Source organism: Acipenser ruthenus, chromosome 27 (assembly GCF_902713425.1).
Source record: "Acipenser ruthenus chromosome 27, fAciRut3.2 maternal haplotype, whole genome shotgun sequence".
Classification (NCBI taxonomy): domain Eukaryota; kingdom Metazoa; phylum Chordata; class Actinopteri; order Acipenseriformes; family Acipenseridae; genus Acipenser; species Acipenser ruthenus.
This window is the reverse complement of record NC_081215.1, coordinates 548,847-572,141: the sequence shown is the minus strand read 5'-3', so window position 1 is coordinate 572,141 and position 23,295 is coordinate 548,847. Positions and strand designations below refer to the sequence as shown.

Below are 23,295 nucleotides of genomic sequence, written 5' to 3'. Positions count from 1 at the left end.
CTGAACTTCTTTAAATACATACAAACCTCCTCATACTGTATATTACACACACACACACATACCTTGATATTCAGCTATACCTGACATTAAACACTTCCATTTACTCTATGAGATCTGCATATCAATCTGTGGGTCCCTGCAAGGCTGGAGTTTCCCACACTGGTGCACAATCAATGCATTCAGAGGGACGATAGGGAAATCTTTATCCAAGACTTGCTAAATTGATAGCACAATGCAGGAGAACAATAGACCTCTTGCTGCTGAATAGAGGTGTGTGATACAATGGGGAGTGCTTGAGGGCTGATGTGTTGGGATACGGGACAGAGCTAAAACTGCATACGAAGGAATATTCTCTAGAACAGGATCAATATCAGGACCTCAAAGAGTAATACTGTAGCAGAAAATAATCTGCAGATGAATACATGATATATAGTATATCTATGCTTTACTGTTTTGGCCAATTTCTTCAGCCTCAGTCTCTCAAACACAGTACCCTACCCTGCCATTCATTTATAAAAAAAACTATGTAATATGCACAGCAATACATAATGTAATTGTAGTGTTACAGTACTGATATTAAGATGCATGGCTTGTAGTATACAGATAGGCATATGAACCTGTAACTGGGTCCAGACAGACACATTCAAAAAGTATAATCTTAAATAAGTGTTACTGTACTTGTACTCTTCCAAGAGACAGTGATAACAGAGCGCTCTGACATCTCGCTGGGTTTATCAGTTATAAAGGTAAAGCTAGAAGAGAAAATTAACACATTGCAACAGCTTGAAAGAGTGAAACAGCAACAGGTGAAGTGACTTTCAAAAGCTTGCCGGACTCTGGAGGATGACATATATTAGGATCCAGATGGTCTGCTGGGAGTAAGCTTTCCTTTAGCAACAATGGGAGATCAAACACCATCACTAATGTAATGTGTAACAAGACACACTTCTTTTGTTACCCAATTGAATGCAATGAATGGATAGAGAGTGTGGGAAACAGTGGAAAACTCCCTCACAGATCCCAGTGTCCCCACCCCCACAGAGACAGGCCATGAAGCTTGTTATCCCGCACGCATGCCAGTGATGAGGAGAGGGAGAGGTGTGGCTCACTTATTTGTTGCTACAAAATATTACAGAGATTCAGATCACAAGTGGAAACAGTTCTTTCAATATGTAATCATTTGTTATTTAGAAAGAGGTCGTTTTCTATATAAAATATCTATTAAACAATTTGTCATTCACCAACACCAAGTACTGCTTTTTAAATAGTCTCTAGGTAATTAATATATTCAGGTTTTATTCAGTATACAGACACATCACAGGTTGTTTCTGAAGATAGAATAAAAGCTAAGAAATGGTCTGGACTGTATACAACGTAAAGACTTGTGTCCTCACTGGACTAATTAGGCTGCCCATACTCTATATGAAGTGTCATTATTATTTGGAAATGAGTTTAAGATGTTGCTTGTGTACATCAGGCTCTTCATTGAAATATATTAACCTCAGCGTATTCCCAAGTGTGCTGTTGCTGAAGATGCCTTTCTAAATACAGATTAGCATTTAACAAGGCACACTTCCTTTGTGCAAGCCTGCACTCTCTGAATGGGCAGAGTGTGGGAAAACTCTGGAGAGGAAAGTCACAAGTTATAATGTCATTAAGGCCCCACAATGCCATTGGCATCTGTCAGTCTTTATCTCTGGGTGTATAGGGATGACGTCACTCTCTGGTCACAGTCATTGGGTGCTATTGCACTGAGGTAAGAAATGTGTCCTGTTATAATAACTGTGCCCTAAAGACACACATCTCCCTGGAGTTATTATTGATAAACACCCTCTCCCATTACTCATTTCAATATAAGATACCTGTCTTTATGCAGACCTGCTAGGGCTGGGACGAATACAGCGGTTCCGAATGATTTTCCTTCAATTGAAATGTGTTGGTTCAGTGAGACCTTAAAGGAAAATCATTCGGAACCGCTGTATTCGTCCCATCGCTAATGCCTACACTTATTCTAAAAGGTTTAATGTTAAGGGTTTGTGATGTCCACTGGATTACAGCAGTAATGCAACCTGTCCATAAATCATTTCCTTTTTGATATTTTGAATCTCATGTCCGGTATAGAAGACAGATCCCGATTTCTTAATCGCCAATAGATATTATTGAAAAGCCATCAGCCTCTGATCGCCTTTCCCTCCAGATGGTCTGTGACGTAAGGCCCTCGCTGTCATACCATACAGACCCACTTACCGTCACTAATGCGTCATTCTGCACGGCGCGCTGCTTTTGTCCTGTATCGAGCACAGCACAGCACAGTGTGGGAAACTCTGAGCAGCTTTTTACTCACAGACTCTACCGGCAAGAAGAGGAAAGCTGCATCTGTGACATCTGGAAGAGCTGCTCTAAGGATGTCCAAACATCACCCACAGAATAGAGGACAACTTTCAGCAGGGTTTCCCACTCCAACTCCAGCTGTTCTATTGAGAGCAAGAAACCCGAGGCAGTACTATAATGATGCGCAAACACATGCACAGTGCTGGAAACCGGAGCAATAGGAGGTTTTACTCAAACCAACCAGATCTTTATGTATCTGTAAAATCAATTTCCAAACTGTTCTCCGACGCGAAACGCCTACTAAACTATATTACAACACACATGTCAATTGCATAGTTATTAAACACATTACAAATAGTTACAGGATCTACACGAATGTGGTTTAGATGTCTGGTATTTAATAACGGCTTGTATGTTGAGTGATAATCTAATCGCATGTATATATGTTATTGGATGTCTACTCGAATACAGTATATATGTAACTCGTGCCGTGCACAACGTCTTCACGCCTGGAACCTGGGAAAGTTCCGCCCAGGAACACAGACCTGACGCCGAACGCAAAGATCAAACACTTCTCATTGGGGGAAAGTGTGATTGACATCAATCTGTTACTCAGGGAGCGCGCCGTTAATGGTGCCATAGAGCCTACTGCCTGTAATGTGGTTTCCTTTCCCGTGCAGTAAAACGCCATTTCTGTCATATCGGATAATAATGCTTCTCCACGTTGCTCATTTGCTACTATCCAAAGATATGTGGCACATGCCGGTGTTTATTTCAGTTACAAGTCCTGTGATGTTTCAATGTCATTGTTCCCAACATCAGGCTGCAGATCTGATCTTTTGGTGGGGTCAGCACTTTCCCAGATTCATACAACCCCCTGCAAGTCACTCGCTATTGCCCCCTCCCACCCCCTCCACCTGCTCTCCTGGGAGTTGGCTTTTATCCGTCAATAAGCGCTTAATCCAGCTTGTGGCAGTTCCAGCTTCTCCCATTGTCCTCCCGAGCGCGCCGATTGGCTGCCGAGTGTGAGAAACTCCAACAAGCCCGAGACCCACACACGCGTATGGAGACTGGAGAGTATAAATAGGGGAGATGCTTGCAGCTAAAACCAGCACATCCGAGACTTCTAAGCTCCAGAGAAACCGATATTAACAGCACCGTGACTCCAGCAATGGCACCTACAATCGCTGCAGCTATGGGATACTCACAGGGACACGTGACAATGACCAACAAAGTAAGTTGAGACTAAATGAGCACGTGTGATTATTTTTTAAATGTTTTGTGTTTTTAAAACTTCAATTGTTATTCCTCACGAACTGGTTATTAACTGAATGTGTGCCTTGTTCTTTTTTGCAGTTGAGAAAACCGGTGGTTGAAAAGATGCGCAGAGATCGTATCAACAGCAGCATCGAGCAGCTCAAGACGTTACTGGGAAAAGAATTCGTGAAGCAGCAGCCCGATTCCAAACTGGAGAAAGCGGACATCCTGGAAATGACCGTCTGCTACCTGAGACAGAGCGCCTCCCCCCGGCCAGCGACGGGAAACGAAGGCTACTCCAGGTGTGTGCAAGAAATCGTGAACTTCCTTTCCCGGGATGAAATGAAGACAGAAACCCAGAGGAAACTACTGAACCATTTCCAAGCTGCGCAGAATTCTCCAGTGCATCAGAGCACCGTCAAAGAGGCGACCCCGGTGAAGAGTGCCCTCTGGCAGCCCTGGTAGATCACAACGGACACTGTCACTTTGAACATACAGAATTCAACATGCCTGTCTATGATGGACATATCCAGTAATTCTCATTGTGTAGGGGGTGTTTTCCTTCCTGTTTTGCTTGTGCAGAAGATTTGAATGCTACTTTCATTGATTGAAAGGAAACATAATAGTTACCCAGTGTTGGGGCAATATTGTGTGCGATAGGATTTGATCATTCTTGTTATACAAGGAGTGTGTATGCAGCGATGACGCTATTGAGTTAAAAGTCATTTCTGTTTATGGAAATATTATGATGATTAAAACATGGGTTTTATGTCCTCTGTGAAGGCACTATATCCTGAATAGTATCTTGTCTCGTAAGAATTGTGTGTGCATAGCTAATGCTAATGATTTTTGAATTGTTTAAAAGTTATTTTTCTTTGTAGAGGAATTATTTTAAATAGTATGGGTATTGATGCCTCTTGTGAAGGCAATATATCTGTAATTGTATATAATTACACAGGACGTGTGTATGCATTGCTGAAACTGTTTGGTATTTCTTTATAAAGTAACACTGAAATATTTCAAACAGCATTTATATAACGACCTGTTCTGAAGGTGGCATCTCTTTAGTGTATCTTGTTACACAAGAAATCCGTATTATTGATGAAAAATAATATTCCCAAAATTTGAACTTGATCTTTCATTGTAAAGAAATACTAAGAAACTTATAGTTATGTGTGTGTCTTCTGAGAAGGCAATATCCTCTTATTGTATCTTGTTAGACAAGAAGCGTGTGTGCTTTGATGAAAAGCATTTTAAAGAGTGACTGTCTCAAAATGCATTTGTAAAAAAAATACTGAAGGAAGTGTTTTATGTACTGTGTAATGTGTATTTTATATACTGTATAATGTGTATCTGTGCCTTTTATAAAGGCAGTATCTCAAAGAGTAGCTCATGCTGAGCGAATCTTATAAGAAATATGTTGTCTTGAAGTTTCCTTCAAGGTGTGGTAGTGATTTTGTAAATCAGAGTGCAGAGTATCTGTAGAAATGGACTGTTCGAGTAGCCTGCATGAAGGCATTATCGATGCAGTGTATTGTGTATCCTCAGAACTGTCTGATGAATCTAGCATTGAAATCTGTGAATGACACGTGTCTCATGTGTGAATCATATAAAACAATTGAACTATATTTCTTTACTGTGCATCTCTTCTTTTCTTAAATATAATCACTGCTCTGATCAGCAGTGAAGACAGTGAGGGAGAGGGCAGCCTGTTGGGCTAACAGGTGCTAACCTTGGTGCTGAACTTCTTTAAATACATACAAACCTGCTCATACCGTATATTACACACACACACATACCTTGATATTCAGCTATACCTCACATTAAACACTTCCATTTACTCTATGAGATCTGCATATCAATCTGTGAGTCCCTGCAAGGCTGGAGTTTCCCACACTGGTGCACAATCAATGCATTCACAGGGACAATAGGGAAATCTTTATCCAAGACTTGCTAAATTGACAGCACAATGCGGGAGCACAATAGACCTCCTGCTGCTGAATAGAGGTGTGTGATACAATGGGGCGTGCTTGAGGGCTGATGTGTTGGGATAAGGGTCACAGCTAAAAATGCATACGAAGGAATATTCTCTAGAACAGGATCAATATCAGGACATCAAAGAGTAATACTGTAACAGAAAATAATCTGCAGATGAATACATGATATATAGTAGATCTATGCTTTACTGTATTGGCCAATTTATTCAGCCTCAGTCTCTCAAACGCAGTACCCTACCCTGCCATTCATTTATAAAAAAAACTATGTAATATGCACAGCAATACATAATGTAATTGTAATGTTACAGTACTGATATTAAGATGCATGGCTTGTAGTGTACAGATAGGCATATGAACCTGTAACTGGGTCCAGACAGACACACTCAAAAGGTATAATCTAAAATAAGTGTTACTGTACTTGTACTCTTCCAAGAGAGAGTGATAACAGAGCGCTCTGACATCTCGCTGGGTTTATCAGTTATAAAGGTAAAGCTAGAAGAGAAAATTAACACATTGCAACAGCTTGAAAGAGTGAAACAGCAACAGGTGAAGTGACTTTCAAAAGCTTGCCGGACTCTGGAGGATGACATATATTAGGATCCAGATGGTCTGCTGGGAGTAAGCTGTCCTTTAGGACAATGGGAGATCAAACACCATCACTAATGTAATGTGTAACAAGACACACTTCTTTTGTTACCCAATTGAATGCAATGAAGGGATAGAGAGTGTGGGAAACAGTGGAAAACTCCCTCACAGATCCCAGTGTCCCCACCCCCACAGAGACAGGCCATGAAGCTTGTTATGCCGCACGCATGCCAGTGATGAGGAGAGGGAGAGGAGTGGCTCACTTATTTGTTACTACAAAATATTACAGAGATTCGGATCACAAGTGGAAACAGTTCTTTCAATATGTAATCCTTTGTGATTTAGAAAGAGGTCGTTTTCTATATAAAATATCTGTTAAACAATTTGTCATTCACCAACACCAAGTACTGCTTGTTAAATGGTCTCTAGGTAATTAATATATTCAGGTTTTATTGAGTATTCAAACACATCACAGGTTGTTTCTGAAGATAGAATAAAAGCTAAGAAAGGGTCTGGACTGTATACAACGTAAAGACTTACGTCCTCACTGGACTAATTAGGCTGCCCATACTCTATATGAAGTGTCATTATTATTTGGAAATGAGTTTAAGATGTTGCTTGTGTACATCAGGCTCTTCATTGAAATATATTAACCTCAGCTTATTCCCAAGTGTGCTGTTGCTGAAGATGCCTTTCTAAATACAGATTAGCATTTAACAAGGCACACTTCCTTTGTGCAAGCCTGCACTCTCTGAATGGGCAGAGTGTGGGAAAACTCTGGAGAGTAAAGTCACAAGTTATAATGTCATTAAGGCCCCACAATGCCATTGGCATCTGTCAGTCTTTATCTCCGGTTGTATAGGGGATGACGTCACTCTCTGGTCACAGTCATTGGGTGCTATTGCACTGAGGTAAGAAATGTGTCCTGTTATAATACTGTGCCCTAAAGACACACATCTCCCTGGAGTTATTATTGATAAACACCCTCTCTCATTACTCATTTCAATATAAGATACCTGTCTTTATGCAGACCTGCTAGGGCTGGGACGAATACAGCGGTTCCGAATGATTTTCCTTCAATTGAAATGTGTCGATTCAGTCAGACCTTAAAGGAAAATCATTCGGAACAGCTGTATTCGTCCCATCGCTAATGCCTACACTTATTCTAAAAGGTTTAATGTTAAGGGTTTGTGATGTCCACTGGATTACAGCAGTAATGCAACCTGTCCATAAATCATTTCCTTTTGGATATTTTGAATCTCATGTCCTGTATAGAAGACAGATCCCGATTTCTTAATCGCCAATAGATATTATTGAAAAGCCATCAGCCTCTGATCGCCTTTCCCTCCAGATGGTCTGTTACGTAAGGCCCTCGCTATCATACAATACAGACCCACTTACCGTCACTAATGCGGCATTCTGCACGGCGCGCTGCTTTTGTCCTGTATCGAGCACAGCACAGCGCAAAGTGCGGGAAACTCTGAGCAGCTTTTTACTCACAGACTCTACCGGCAAGAAGAGGAAAGCTGCATCTGTGACATCTGGAAGAGCTGCTCTAAGGATGTCCAAACATCACCCACAGAATAGAGGACAACTTTCAGCAGGGTTTCCCACTCCAACTCCAGCTGTTCTATTGAGAGCAAGAAACCCGAGGCAGTACTATAATGATGCGCAAACACATGCACAGTGCTGGAAACCAGAGCAATAGGAGGTTTTATTCAAACCAACCAGATCTTTATATATCTGTAAAATCAATTTCCAAACTGTTCTCCGACGCGAAACGCCTACTAAACTATATTACAACACACATGTCAATTGAATAGTTATTCAAATAGTTACAGGAACTACACGAATGTGGTTTAGATGTGTGGTATTTAATAATGGCTTGTATGTTGAGTGATAATCTAATCGCATGTATATATGTTATTGGATGTCTACTCGAATACAGTATATATGTAACTCGTGCCGTGCACAACGTCTTCACGCCTGGAACCTGGGAAAGTTCCGCCCAGGAACACAGACCTGACGCCGAACGCAAAGATCAAACACTTCTCATTGGGGGAAAGTGTGATTGACATCAATCTGTTACTCAGGGAGCACGCCGTTAATGGTGCCATAGAGCCTACTGCCTGTAATGTGGTTTCCTTTCCCGTGCAGTAAAACGCCATTTCTGTCATATCGGATAATAATGCTTCTCCACGTTGCTCATTTGCTACTATCCAAACATATGTGGCACATGCCCGTGTTTATTTCATTTACCAGCCCTGTGATGTTTCAATGTCATTGATCCCAACATCAGGCTGCAGATCTGATCTTTTGGTGGGGACAGCACTTTCCCAGATTCACACAACCCCCTGCAAGTCACTCGCTATTGCCCCCTCCCACCCCCTCCACCTGCTCTCCCGGGAGTTGGCTTTTATCCTCCGTCAATAAGCGCTTAATCCAGCGTGTGGCAGTTCCAGCTTCTCCCATTGTCCTCCCGAGCGCGCCGATTGGCTACCGAGTGTGAGAAACTCCAACAAGCCCGAGACCCACACATGCGTATGGAGACTGGAGAGTATAAATAGGGGAGATGCTTACAACTAAAACCAGCAGATCCGAGACTTCTGAGCTCCAGAGAAACCGATATTAACAGCACCGTGACTCCAGCAATGGCACCTACAATCGCTGCAGCTATGGGATACTCACAGGGACACGTGACAATGACAAACAAAGTAAGTTGAGACTAAATGAGCACGGGTGATTATTTTTGAAATGTTTTGTGTTTTTAAAACTTCAATTGTTATTCCTCACGAACTGGTTATTAACTGAATGTGTGCCTTGTTCTTTTTTGCAGTTGAGAAAACCGGTGGTTGAAAAGATGCGCAGAGATCGTATCAACAGCAGCATCGAGCAGCTCAAGACGTTACTGGGAAAAGAATTCGTGAAGCAGCAGCCCGATTCCAAACTGGAGAAAGCGGACATCCTGGAAATGACCGTCTGCTACCTGAGACAGAGCGCCTTCCCCCGGCCAGCGACGGGAAACGAAGGCTACTCCAGGTGTGTGCAAGAAATCGTGCACTTCCTTTCACGGGGTGAAATGAAGACAGAAACCCAGAGGAAACTACTGAACCATTTCCAAGCTGCGCAGAATTCTCCAGTGCATCAGAGCCCCGTCAAAGAGGCGACCCCGGTGAAGAGTGCCCTCTGGCGGCCCTGGTAGATCACAACAGACACTGTCACTTCGAACATACAGAATTCAAAATGCCTGTCTATGATGGACATATCCAGTAATTCTCATTGTGTAGGGGGTGTTTTCCTTCCTGTTTTGCTTGTACAGAAGATTTGAATGCTACTTTCATTGATTGAAAGGAAACACAATAGTTACCCAGTGTTGGGGCAATATTGTGTGCGATAGGATTTGTTCATTCTTGTTATACAAGGAGTGTGTATGCAGCGATGACGCTATTGAGTAAAAAGTCATTTCTGTTTATAGAAATATTATGATAATTAAAATATGGGTTTTATATCCTCTGTGAAGGCACTATATCCTGAATAGTATCTTGTCTCGTAAGAATTGTGTGTGCATAGCTAATGAATTTTTGAATTGTTTAAAAGTTATTTTTCTTTGTAGAGGAATTATTTTAAATAGTATTGGTATTGATGCCTCTTGTGAAGGCAATGTATCTGTAATTGTATATAATTACACAGGAAGTGTGTATGCATTGCTGAAACTGTTTGGTATTTCTTTATAAAGTAACACTGAAATATTTCAAACAGTATTTATATAACGACCTGTTCTGAAGGTGGCATCTCTTTAGTGTATCTTGTTACACAAGAAATCTGTATTATTAATGAAAATAATATTCCTAAAATATGAACTTGATCTTTCATTGTAAAGAAGTATTAAGAAACATATAGTTATGTGTGTGTCTTCTGAGAAGGCAATATCCTCTTATTGTATCTTGTTAGACAAGAAGCGTGTGTGCTTTGATGAAAAGCATTTTAAAGAGTGACTGTAAAAAAACACTGAAGGAAGTGTTTTATATACTGTATAATGTGTATTTTATATACTGTATATTGTGTATCTGTGCCTTTGATAAAGGCAGTATCTCAAAGAGTAGCTCATGCTGAGCGAATCTTATAAGAAATACGTTGTCTTGAAGTTTCCTTCAAGGTGTGGTAGTGATTTTGTAAATCAGAGTGCAGAGTATCTGTAGAAATGGACTGTTCGAGTAGCCTGTATGAAGGCATTATCGATGCAGTGTATTGGCAGAACTGTCTGATGAATCCAGCATTGAAATCTGTGAATGACACGTGTCTCATGTGTGAATCAAATAAAACAATTGAACTATATTTCTTTACTGTGCGTCTCTTCTTTTCTTAAATATAATTCCTGCTCTGATCAGCAGTGAAGACAGTGAGGGAGAGGGCTGCCTGTTGGGCTAACAGGTGCTATCCTTGGTGCTGAACTTCTTTAAATACAAACACACCTGCTCATACTGAATATTACACACACACACACACACATACCTTGATATTCAGCTATACCTGACATTAAACACTTCCATTTACTCTATGATATCTGCATATCAATCTCTGGGTCCCTGCAAGGCTGGAGTTTCCCACACTGGTGCACAATCAATGCATTCAGAGGGACGATAGGGAAATCTTTATCCAAGACTTGCTAAACTGACAGCACAATGCGGGAGAACAATAGACCTCTTACTGCTGAAATGAGGTGTGTGATACAATGGGGAGTGCTTGAGGGCTGATGTGTTGAGATACGGGACAGAGCTAAAACTGCATACGAAGGAATATTCTCTAGAACAGGATCAATATCAGGACATCATAGAGTAATACTGTAGCAGAAAATAATCTGCAGATGAATACATGATATATAGTAGATCTATGCTTTACTGTATTGGCCAATTTCTTCAGCCTCAGTCTCTCAAACACAGTACCCTACCCTGCCATTCATTTGTAAAAAAAACTATGTAATATGCACAGCAATACATAATGTAATTGTAGTGTTACAGTACTGATATTAAGATGCATGGCTTGTAGTGTACAGATAGGCATATGAACCTGTAACTGGGTCCAGACAAACACATTCAAAAAGTATAATCTTAAATAAGTGTTACTGTACTTGTACTCTTCCAAGAGACAGTGATAACAGAGCGCTCTGACATCTCGCTGGGTTTATCAGTTATAAAGGTAAAGCTAGAAGAGAAAATTAACACATTGCAACAGCTTGAAAGAGTGAAACAGCAACAGGTGAAGTGACTTCCAAAAGCTTGCCGGACTCTGGAGGATGACATATATTGGGATCCAGATGGTCTGCTGGGAGTAAGCTTTCCTTTAGCAACAATGGGAGATCAAACACCATCACTAATGTAATGTGTAACAAGACACACTTCTTTTGTTACCCAATTGAATGCAATGAATGGATAGAGAGTGTGGGAAACAGTGGAAAACTCCCTCACAGATCCTAGTGTCCCCACCCCCACAGAGACAGGCCATGAAGCTTGTTATCCCGCACGCATGCCAGTGATGAGGAGAGGGAGAGGTGTGGCTCACTTATTTGTTGCTACAAAATATTACAGAGATTCAGATCACAAGTGGAAACAGTTCTTTCAATATGTAATCATTTGTTATTTAGAAAGAGGTCGTTTTCTATATAAAATATCTATTAAACAATTTGTCATTCACCAACACCAGGTACTGCTTTTTAAATAGTCTCTAGGTAATTAATATATTCAGGTTTTATTCAGTATACAGACACATCACAGGTTGATTCTGAAGATAGAATAAAAGCTAAGAAATGGTCTGGACTGTATACAACGTAAAGACTTGCGTCCTCACTGGACTAATTAGGCTGCCCATACTCTATATGAAGTTTCATTATTATTTGGAAATGAGTTTAAGATGTTGCTTGTGTACATCAGGCTCTTCATTGAAATATATTAACCTCAGCGTATTCCCAAGTGTGCTGTTGCTGAAGATGCCTTTCTAAATACAGATTAGCATTTAACAAGGCACACTTCCTTTGTGCAAGCCTGCACTCTCTGAATGGGCAGAGTGTGGGAAAACTCTGGAGAGGAAAGTCACAAGTTATAATGTCATTAAGGCCCCACAATGCCATTGGTATCTGTCAGTCTTTATCTCCGGTTCTATAGGGATGACGTCACTCTCTGGTCACAGTCATTGGGTGCTATTGCATTGAGGTGAGAAATGTGTCCTGTTATAATAACTGTGCCCTAAAGACACACATCTCCCTGGAGTTATTATTGATAAACACCCTCTCTCATTACTCATTTCAATATAAGATACCTGTCTTTATGCAGACCTGCTAGGGCTGGGACGAATACAGCGGTTCCGAATGATTTTCCTTCAATTGAAATGTGTCGGTTCAGTGAGACCTTAAAGGAAAATCATTCGGAACTGCTGTATTCGTCCCATCGCTAATGCCTACACTTATTCTAAAAGGTTTAATGTTAAGGGTTTGTGATGTCCAGTGGATTACAGCAGTAATGCAACCTGTCCATAAATCATTTCCTTTGGATATTTTGAATCTCATGTCCTGTATAGAAGACAGATCCCGATTTCTTAATCGCCAATAGATATTATTGAAAAGCCATCAGCCTCTGATCGCCTTTCCCTCCAGATGGTCTGTGACGTAAGGCCCTCGCTATCATACAATACAGACCCACTTACCGTCACTAATGCGGCATTCTGCACGGCGCGCTGCTTTTGTCCTGTATGGAGCACAGCACAGCGCAAAGTGTGGGAAACTCTGAGCAGCTTTTTACTCACAGACTCTACCGGCAAGAAGAGGAAAGCTGCATCTGTGACATCTGGAAGAGCTGCTCTAAGGATGTCCAAACATCACCCACAGAATAGAGGACAACTTTCAGCAGGGTTTCCCACTCCAACTCCAGCTGTTCTATTGAGAGCAAGAAACCCGAGGCAGTACTATAATGATGCGCAAACACATGCACAGTGCTGGAAACCGGAGCAATAGGAGGTTTTATTCAAACCAACCAGATCTTTATGTATCTGTAAAATCAATTTCCAAAATGTTCTCCGAAGCGAAACGCCAACTAAACTATATTACAGCACACATGTCAATTGAATAGTTATTAAACACATTACAAATAGTTACAGGAACTACACGAATGTGGTTTAGATGTCTGGTATTTAGTAATGGCTTGTATGTTGAGTGATAATCTAATCGCATGTATATATGTTATTGGATGTCTACTCGAATACAGTATATATGTAACTCGTGCCGTGCACAACGTCTTCACGCCTGGAACCTGGGAAAGTTCCGCCCAGGAACACAGACCTGACGCCGAACGCAAAGATCAAACACTTCTCATTGGGGGAAAGTGTGATTGACATCAATCTGTTACTCAGGGAGCACGCCGTTAATGGTGCCATAGAGCCTACTGCCTGTGATGTGGTTTCCTTTCCCGTGCAGTAAAACGCCATTTCTGTCATATCGGATAATAATGCTTCTCCACGTTGCTCATTTGCTACTATCCAAACATATGTGGCACATGCCCGTGTTTATTTCAGTTACCAGTCCTGTGATGTTTCAGTGTCATTGTTCCCAACATCAGGCTGCAGATCTGATCTTTTGGTGGGGTCAGCACTTTCCCAGATTCACACAACCCCCTGCAAGTCACTCGCTATTGCCCCCTCCCACCCCCTCCACCTGCTCTCCTGGGAGTTGGCTTTTATCCTCCGTCAATAAGCGCTTAATCCAGCGTGTGGCAGTTCCAGCTTCTCCCATTGTCCTCCCGAGCGCGCCGATTGGCTACTGAGTGTGAGAAACTCCAACAAGCCCGAGACCCACACATGCGTATGGAGACTGGAGAGTATAAATAGGGGAGATGCTTGCAGCTAAAACCAGCAGATCCGAGACTTCTAAGCTCCAGAGAAACCGATATTAACAGCACCGTGACTCCAGCAATGGCACTTACAATCGCTGCAGCTATGGGATACTCACAGGGACACGTGACAATGACCAACAAAGTAAGTTGAGACTAAATGAGCACGTGTGATTATTTTTTAAATTTTTTGTGTTTTTAAAACTTCAATTGTTACACGAACACGAACTGGTTATTAACTGAATGTGTGCCTTGTTCTTTTTTGCAGTTGAGAAAACCGGTGGTTGAAAAGATGCGCAGAGATCGTATCAACAGCAGTATCGAGCAGCTCAAGACGTTACTGGGAAAAGAATTCGTGAAGCAGCAGCCCGATTCCAAACTGGAGAAAGCGGACATCCTGGAAATGACCGTCTGCTACCTGAGACAGAGCGCCTCCCCCCGGCCAGCGACGGGAAACGAGGCTACTCCAGGTGTGTGCAAGAAATCGTGCACTTCCTTTCCCGGGATGAAATGAAGACAGAAACCCAGAGGAAACTACTGAACCATTTCCAAGCTGCGCAGAATTCTCCAGCGCATCAGAGCCCCGTCAAAGAGGCGACCCCGGTGAAGAGTGCCCTCTGGCGGCCCTGGTAGATCACAACGGACACTGTCACTTTGAACACACAGAATTCAACATGCCTGTCTATGATGGACATATCCAGTAATTCTCATTGTGTAGGGGGTGTTTTCCTTCCTGTTTTGCTTGTGCAGAAGATTTGAATGCTACTTTCATTGATTGAAAGGAAACACAATAGTTACCCAGTGTTGGGGCAATATTGTGTGCGATAGGATTTGTTCATTCTTGTTATACAAGCAGTGTGTATGCAGCGATGACGCTATTGAGTTAAAAGTCATTTCTGTTTATGGAAATATTATGATGATTAAAACATGGGTTTCATGTCCTCTGTGAAGGCACTATATCCTTAATAGTATCTTGTCTCGTAAGAATTGTGTGTGCATAGCTAATGCTAATGAATTTTGATTTATTTAAAAGTCATTCTTTTTTGTAGAGGAATTATTTTAAATAGTATTGGTATTGATGCCTCTTGTGAAGGCAATATATCTGTAATTGTATATAATTACACAGGAAGTGTGTATGCATTGCTGAAACTGTTTGGTATTTCTTTATAAAGTAACACTGAAATATTTCAAACAGTATTTATATAACGACCTGTTCTGAAGGTGGCATCTCTTTAGTGTATCTTGTTACACAAGAAATCTGTATTATTGATGAAAAATCATATTCCCAAAATATGAACTTGATCTTTCATTGTAAAGAAATACTAAGAAACTTATAGTTATGTGTGTGTCTTCTGAGAAGGCAATATCCTCTTATTGTATCTTGTTAGACAAGAAGCGTGTGTGCTTTGATGAAAAGCATTTTAAAGAGTGACTGTCTCAAAATGTATCTGTAAAAAAATACTGAAGGAAGTGTTTTATATACTGTATAATTTGTATTTTATATACTGTATATTGTGTATCTGTGCCTTTGATAAAGGCAGTATCTCAAAGAGTAGCTCATGTTGAGTGAATCTTATATGAAATATGTTGTCTTGAAGTTTCCTTCAAGGTGTGGTAGTGATTTTGTAAATCAGAGTGCAGGGTATCTGTAGAAATGGACTGTTCGAGTAGCCTGTATGAAGGCATTATCGATGCAGTGTATTGGCAGAACTGTCTGATGAATCCAGCATTGAAATCTGTGAATGACACGTGTCTCATGTGTGAATCAAATAAAACAATTGAACTATATTTCTTTACTGTGCGTCTCTTCTTTTCTTAAATATAATCACTGCTCTGATCAGCAGTGAATATTACACACACATATCTGCTCATACTGTATATTACACACACATACCTTGATATTCAGCTATACCTGACATTAAACACTTCCATTTACTCTATGATATCTGCATATCAATCTGTGGGTCCCTGCAAGGCTGGAGTTTCCCACACTGGTGCACAATCAATGCATTCACAGGGACGATAGGGAAATCTTTATCCAAGACTTGCTAAACTGACAGCACAATGCGGGAGAACAATAGACCTCCTGCTGCTGAATAGAGGTGTGTGATACAATGGGGAGTGCTTGAGGGCTGATGTGTTGGGATACGGGACAGAGCTAAAACTGCATACGAAGGAATATTCTCTAGAACAGGATCAATATCAGGACCTCAAAGAGTAATACTGTAGCAGAAAATAATCTGCAGATGAATACATGATATATAGTAGATCTATGCTTTACTGTATTGGCCAGTTTCTTCAGCCTCAGTCTCTCAAACACAGTACCCTACCCTGCCATTCATTTGTAAAAATTATGTAATATGCACAGCAATACCTAATGTAATTGTAATGTTACAGTACTGATATTAAGATGCATGGCTTGTAGTATACAGATAGGCATATGAACCTGTAACTGTATCCAAACAGACACATTCAAAAAGTATAATCTTAAATAAGTGTTACTGTACTTGTATTCTTCCAAGAGAGAGTGATAACAGAGCGCTCTGACATCTCGCTGGGTTTATCAGTTATAAAGGTAAAGTTAGAAGAGAAAATTAACACATTGCAATAGCTTGAAAGAGTGAAACAGCAACAGGTGAAGTGACTTTCAAAAGCTTGCCGGACTCTGGAGGATGACATATATTGGGATCCAGATGGTCTGCTGGGAGTAAGCTTTCCTTTAGCAACAATGGGAGATCAAACACCATCACTAATGTAATGTGTAACAAGACACACTTCTTTTGTTACCCAATTGAATGCAATGAATGGATAGAGAGTGTGGGAAACAGTGGAAAACTCCCTCACAGATCCCAGTGTCCCCACCCCCACAGAGGCAGGCCATGAAGCTTGTTATCCCGCACGCATGCCAGTGATGAGGAGAGGGAGAGGAGTGGCTCACATATTTGTTACTACAAAATATTACAGAGATTCGGATCACAAGTGGAAACAGTTCTTTCAATATGTAATCATTTGTGATTTAGAAAGAGGTCGTTTTCTATATAAAATATCTATTAAACAATTTGTCATTCACCAACACAAAGTACTGCTTGTTAAATGGTCTCTAGGTAATTAATATATTCAGGTTTTATTCAGTATACAAACACATCACAGGTTGTTTCTGAAGATGGAATAAAAGCTAAGAAATGGTCTGGACTGTATACAACGTAAAGACTTGCGTCCTCACTGGACTAATTAGGCTGCCCATACTCTATATGAAGTTTCATTATTATTTGGAAATGAGTTTAAGATGTTGCTTGTGTACATCAGGCTCTTCATTGAAATATATTAACCTCAGCTTATTCCCAAGTGTGCTGTTGCTGAAGATGCCTTTCTAAATACAGATTAGCATTTAACAAGGCACACTTCCTTTGTGCAAGCCTGCACTCTCTGAATGGGCAGAGTGTGGGAAAACTCTGGACAGGAAAGTCACAAGTTATAATGTCATTAAGGCCCCACAATGCCATTGGCATCTGTCAGTCTTTATCTCCGGTTGTATAGGGATGACGTCACTCTCTGGTCACAGTCATTGGGTGCTATTGCATTGAGGTGAGAAATGTGTCCTGTTATAATACTGTGCCCTAAAGACACACATCTCCCTGGAGTTATTATTGATAAACACCCTCTCTCATTACTCATTTCAATATAAGATACCTGTCTTTATGCAGACCTGCTAGGGCTGGGACGAATACAGCGGTTCCGAATGATTTTCCTTCAATTGAAATGTGTCGGTTCAGTGAGACCTTAAAGGAAAATCATTCGGAACCGCTGTATTCGTCCCATCGCTAATGCCTACACTTATTCTAAAAGGTTTAATGTTAAGGGTTTGTGATTTCCACTGGATTACAGCAGTAATGCAACCTGTCCATAAATAATTTCCTTTTGGATATTTTGAATCTCATGTCCTGTATAGAAGACAGATCCCGATTTCTTAATCGCCAATAGATATTATTGAAAAGCCATCAGCCTCTGATCGCCTTTCCCTCCAGATGGTCTGTGACGTAAGGCCCTCGCTATCATACAATACAGACCCACTTACCGTCACTAATGCGGCATTCTGCACGGCGCGCTACTTTTGTCCTGTATCGAGCACAGCACAGCGCAAAGTGCGGGAAACCCTGAGCAGCTTTTTACTCACAGACTCTACCGGCAAGAAGAGGAAAGCTGCATCTGTGACATCTGGAAGAGCTGCTCTAAGGATGTCCAAACATCACCCACAGAATAGAGGACAACTTTCAGCAGGGTTTCCCACTCCAACTCCAGCTGTTCTATTGAGAGCAAGAAACCCGAGGCAGTACTATAATGATGCGCAAACACATGCACAGTGCTGGAAACCGGAGCAATAGGAGGTTTTATTCAAACCAACCAGATCTTTATATATCTGTAAAATCAATTTCCAAACTGTTCTCCGAAGCGAAACCCCTACTAAACTATATTACAACACACATGTCAATTGAATAGTTATGAAATACATTACAAATAGTTACAGGAGGTACACGAATGTGGTTTAGATGTGTGGTATTTAATAACGGCTTGTATGTTGAGTGATAATCTAATCGCATGTATATATGTTATTGGATGTCTACTCGAATACAGTATATATGTAACTCGTGCCGTGCACAACGTCTTCACGTCTGGAACCTGGGAAAGTTCCGCCCAGGAACACAGACCTGACACCGAACGCAAAGATCAAACACTTCTCATTGGGGGAAAGTGTGATTGACATCAATCTGTTACTCAGGGAGCGCGCCGTTAATGGTGCCATAGAGCCTACTGCCTGTAATGTGGTTTCCTTTCCCGTGCAGTAATACGCCATTTCTGTCATATCGGATAATAATGCTTCTCCACGTTGCTCATTTGCTACTATCCAAACATATGTGGCACATGCCCGTGTTTATTTCAGTTACCAGTCCTGTGATGTTTCAATGTCATTGATCCCAACATCAGGCTGCAGATCTGATCTTTTGGTGGGGTCAGCACTTTCCCAGATTCACACAACCCCCTGCAAGTCACTCGCTATTGCCCCCTCCCACCCCCTCCACCTGCTCTCCTGGGAGTTGGCTTTTATCCTCCGTCAATAAGCGCTTAATCCAGCGTGTGGCAGTTCCAGCTTCTCCCATTGTCCTCCCGAGCGCGCCGATTGGCTACTGAGTGTGAGAAACTCCAACAAGCCCGAGACCCACACATGCGTATGGAGACTGGAGAGTATAAATAGGGGAGATGCTTGCAGCTAAAACCAGCAGATCCGAGACTTCTAAGCTCCAGAGAAACCGATATTAACAGCACCGTGACTCCAGCAATGGCACCTACAATCGCTGCAGCTATGGGATACTCACAGGGACACATGACAATGACAAACAAAGTAAGTTGAGACTAAATGAGCAAGTGTGATTATTTTTTAAATGTTTTGTGTTTTTAAAACTTCAATTGTTATTCCTCACGAACTGGTTATTAACTGAATGTGTGCCTTGTTCTTTTTTGCAGTTGAGAAAACCGGTGGTTGAAAAGATGCGCAGAGATCGTATCAACAGCAGCATCGAGCAGCTCAAGACGTTACTGGGAAAAGAATTCGTGAAGCAGCAGCCCGATTCCAAACTGGAGAAAGCGGACATCCTGGAAATGACCGTCTGCTACCTGAGACAGAGCGCCTCCCCCCGGCCAGCGACGGGAAACGAAGGCTACTCCAGGTGTGTGCAAGAAATCGTGCACTTCCTTTCCCGGGATGAAATGAAGACAGAAACCCAGAAGAAACTACTGAACCATTTCCAAGCTGCGCAGAATTCTCCAGTGCATCAGATCCCCGTCAAAGAGGCGACCCCGGTGAAGAGTGCCCTCTGGCGGCCCTGGTAGATCACAACGGACACTGTCACTTTGAACATACAGAATTCAACATGCCTGTCTATGATGGACATATCCAGTAATTCTCATTGTGTAGGGGGTGTTTTCCTTCCTGTTTTGCTTGTGCAGAAGATTTGAATGCTACTTTCATTGATTGAAAGGAAGCACAATAGTTACCCAGTGTTGGGGCAATATTGTGTGCGATAGGATTTGTTCATTCTTGTTATACAAGGAGTGTGTATGCAGCGATGACGCTATTGAGTTAAAAGTCATTTCTGTTTATAGAAATATTATGATAATTAAAACATGGGTTTTATGTCCTCTGTGAAGGCACTATATCCTGAATAGTATCTTGTCTAAGAATTGTGTGTGCATAGCTAATGCTAATGATTTTTGAATTGTTTAAAAGTTATTTTTCTTTGTAGAGGAATTATTTTAAATAGTATGTGTATTGATGCCTCTTGTGAAGGCAATATATCTGTAATTGTATATAATTACACAGGAAGTGTGTATGCATTGCTGAAACTGTTTGGTATTTCTTTATAAAGTAACACTGAAATATTTCAAACAGTATTTATATAACGACCTGTTCTGAAGGTGGCATCTCTTTAGTGTATCTTGTTACACAAGAAATCTGTATTATTGATGAAAAATAATATTCCCAAATATGAACTTGATCTTTCATTGTAAAGAAATACTAAGAAACTTATAGTTATGTGTGTGTCTTCTGAGAAGGCAATATCCTCTTATTGTATCTTGTTAGACAAGAAGCGTGTGTGCTTTGATGAAAAGCATTTTAAAGAGTGACTGTCTCAAAATGCATTTGTAAAAAAATTCTGAGGTGTTTTAAATACTGTATAATGTGTATTTTATACACTGTATAATGTGTATCTGTGCCTTTGATAAAGGCAGTATCTCAAAGAGTCGCTCACGCTGAGTGAATCTTGTATGAAATATGTTGTCTTGAAGTTTTCTTCAAGGTGTAGTAGTGATTTTGTAAATCAGACTAACTGTAGACTGGAGCTGCCTTTGTTACAGATCTCCCAGTCGATTACTGAAACGGTGCATTGATTGGTATGCTTGCTGAGATGTCTATTCAGGAAAGGTGAATAAAAATCATTGCGCTCTATATTTACAGTGTGTTCACTTTCTTTCGTTCTTGACTGTCAGTTCAGCACTAATGTAAAGAGGGTCACAGTTGTCAGTTTAATACTTCTGCCTTAATTTTAACTAGACAATCATATACTACTATAATAATAATAATAATAATAATAATAATAATAATAATAATAATAATAATAATAATTGCCGCCTAAGCTGCAGTTAATAGAACCTGTCTATATGTATAATGCGGCTCCTATCTGGATTTCAACAGCATCTGAAAAATGAAAAAAGCTAAATTAATGGGAGGGTTAACTACGCTACTTAAAAGTTAGTTTTCAAGAACTGGGTAACTTTTTGGTTCCTTCTCCCCTTTCAGTTCTCCAGATGGTTATTTTGTAGTTTTTTTCTAAGTTCGTTGCTGGGGTAAGCGGCGTCAGTGACGTGACATGTACCTCTGCACGCGGCTTTTGTACCCTGTTTCAATGCATTGAAGAGAGAAGTGTGTGGGACAGTCTGACAAACTCAGTCTCACGTGAAAACGGGATAAAGAGCCGGTGATCTCGCCGGCCGCGTAATGGTCTGCTCCTACTGAACTGACCGAGGAAGTGCAACACTAACTGAAAGCATGGTTTGCAAACCGAGATTTCTTTAAGACCCGTATACCCGGATGAGGAATGGAAGCGCACAAGAGGGTAAGATTTAGGGAATGTTGCCGCTAGCTCTCGGAGATGTGTTTTCACGTGCAGCAGCATGCCCAGCGCTTTCGCAGCGGCGGTGCAAACACCTGCCTGCTGTGGGGTAGAGCCTCTTATTTATTAACAGTGAGCCGTGAGTCTGAGCTGCGCTCTGTTTCCCACACTCTGTAGCCATTCATGCTTTTCAATCCCCGCAACAAAGGACGTGTGCCTTTCCCAGCACTCCCTTAGCGACGGGCTCCGACTTTCCTTTGTCCTGCCGGGGCAAATCCACTGCCGGCAGACCATCTGCTTGGTGCTTCTTTGAAAAGGGACATGACTTGAATCAACGTTAGTTAGCTCAAACAAACGGAGTTAGCCATGCCATGGAAAGGTCATATATTCGTCCCACTCTGACTCACACTTGCATGTCGTAGCTTATAAACTTTGAAACGTCTCAAACTCCGAAGTTCAGCAACCTGCTTGCAGCGGTTATGGCACTGGGTCGCATTGTTAGCGTGCAAACAGGTATCCCCAAGGGGTCCTATCAATCACAAATAAAGGTGAGTGATCCCCAGTGGATATTTAATTGGCAGAAACTTTGAAGTAGCTCGCTCATTATATATATATATAATGAGATATCCGTTTGAGCCATTCCAGGTTGAACTGTATTCACCTGAGCTTGTTACCTGTACGCCTTGGCTAACCATAAACCTGGAATGGATCTACCTGCTATGCAATGGGAGTCTCGTTTCCGTCCCTGAAGCATGTGAATTGGGCCCGTGGTTTGTAATGGATTGACAAACTGCTTCTTGTGCTGCATTAGTATCCCTGGAGGTAAATTAATTACACTGTCACAGTAAATATTTGGACAGGTGTCTGTCAAGGGAATGCATGGCAACACTGGCTGCATTATTTCTGGAACAATTCATTCGTTTTAGTCAAATCACCATTCATCAGTGTTGTAGGGCGGATTAATTAAGCCAGGGTGAGCTTGCAGGGTGCCTGTGGTGATTAAAAGCTCATTAGCAGACATTGCTCTACAGACCAAAGCCAGCCGTGTGCCTTTGATGTGTGAGCGCTCCATTGCAGCATTAAGCCACTCGGGACGGGGGACGAGGACGAGGACGAGGACGGGGACCGGGACGGGGACGGGGTGTAAAAAAACTGGAATAAGGGTACACGTCTGGAAATGAAGTGAGACACACTTAGGACTGAAGGTAGGAGACACTTTCCTCTTTGGACAAATCTGAAAAAAAGATCAAAAGAGTAAGGAAAATAATTTTTAAAATATATTTTTTAAAAAAATTAAAAGCTGATGTCTATTCTGGTCAGTATATATATATATATAGAGAGAGAGAGAGAGAGAGAGAGAGAGAGAGAGAGAGAGAGAGAGAGAGAGAGAGAGATGCGGTATTATAAATATGCAATCAATGGCACCCTTATCAAAGTTTAATATAGTAAAAGCATGGTAAAGCATAGACAGTTATTGTAAAGCCTGGAGAGGTATGGAAGAACATATTTAAAAAGATGGCGAACTACAGTAAATGCATAGTATAAAAGCATGGGAAAACCGCAGACTTTAACCAGGGCATACCG

At 41.3% G+C, this 23,295-nt stretch overlaps 3 protein-coding genes and 1 pseudogene across 3 annotated transcripts; all 4 read left to right on the top strand.

Annotated features, from left to right (window-relative positions):
* The first annotated feature begins 3,454 nt into the window (after positions 1-3,454).
* Positions 3,455-5,132, top strand: LOC131701904 (transcription factor HES-5-like). Its single transcript, XM_059002621.1, has 2 exons — positions 3,455-3,565; positions 3,688-5,132. The coding sequence occupies exons 1-2, from the start codon at positions 3,503-3,505 to the stop codon at positions 4,051-4,053; spliced, it is 429 nt and encodes a 142-aa protein (XP_058858604.1). The 5' UTR covers positions 3,455-3,502; the 3' UTR covers positions 4,054-5,132.
* Positions 5,133-8,774: 3,642 nt separating this feature from the next.
* Positions 8,775-10,495, top strand: LOC131701905 (transcription factor HES-5-like). The gene is made up of 2 exons (XM_059002624.1): positions 8,775-8,884; positions 9,007-10,495. The coding sequence occupies exons 1-2, from the start codon at positions 8,822-8,824 to the stop codon at positions 9,370-9,372; spliced, it is 429 nt and encodes a 142-aa protein (XP_058858607.1). The 5' UTR covers positions 8,775-8,821; the 3' UTR covers positions 9,373-10,495.
* A 3,500-nt stretch (positions 10,496-13,995) lies between these two features.
* LOC131701906 (transcription factor HES-5-like) lies at positions 13,996-15,822 on the top strand (annotated as a pseudogene).
* A 3,467-nt stretch (positions 15,823-19,289) lies between these two features.
* Positions 19,290-21,049, top strand: LOC131701898 (transcription factor HES-5-like). The gene is made up of 2 exons (XM_059002573.1): positions 19,290-19,442; positions 19,565-21,049. Exons 1-2 carry the CDS (start codon positions 19,380-19,382, stop codon positions 19,928-19,930), a joined length of 429 nt encoding a protein of 142 aa, XP_058858556.1. The 5' UTR covers positions 19,290-19,379; the 3' UTR covers positions 19,931-21,049.
* The last annotated feature ends 2,246 nt before the right edge of the window (positions 21,050-23,295 follow it).

Coding starts and splice junctions, on each gene's coding strand:
- LOC131701905 (XM_059002624.1), top strand. CDS start 8,822: ATGGCACCTACAATCGCTGCAGCTATGGGATACTCACAGGGACACGTG. Junction 8,885..9,006: donor ACGTGACAATGACAAACAAA/GTAAGTTGAGAC, acceptor TCTTTTTTGCAG/TTGAGAAAACCGGTGGTTGA.
- LOC131701904 (XM_059002621.1), top strand. CDS start 3,503: ATGGCACCTACAATCGCTGCAGCTATGGGATACTCACAGGGACACGTG. Junction 3,566..3,687: donor ACGTGACAATGACCAACAAA/GTAAGTTGAGAC, acceptor TCTTTTTTGCAG/TTGAGAAAACCGGTGGTTGA.
- LOC131701898 (XM_059002573.1), top strand. CDS start 19,380: ATGGCACCTACAATCGCTGCAGCTATGGGATACTCACAGGGACACATG. Junction 19,443..19,564: donor ACATGACAATGACAAACAAA/GTAAGTTGAGAC, acceptor TCTTTTTTGCAG/TTGAGAAAACCGGTGGTTGA.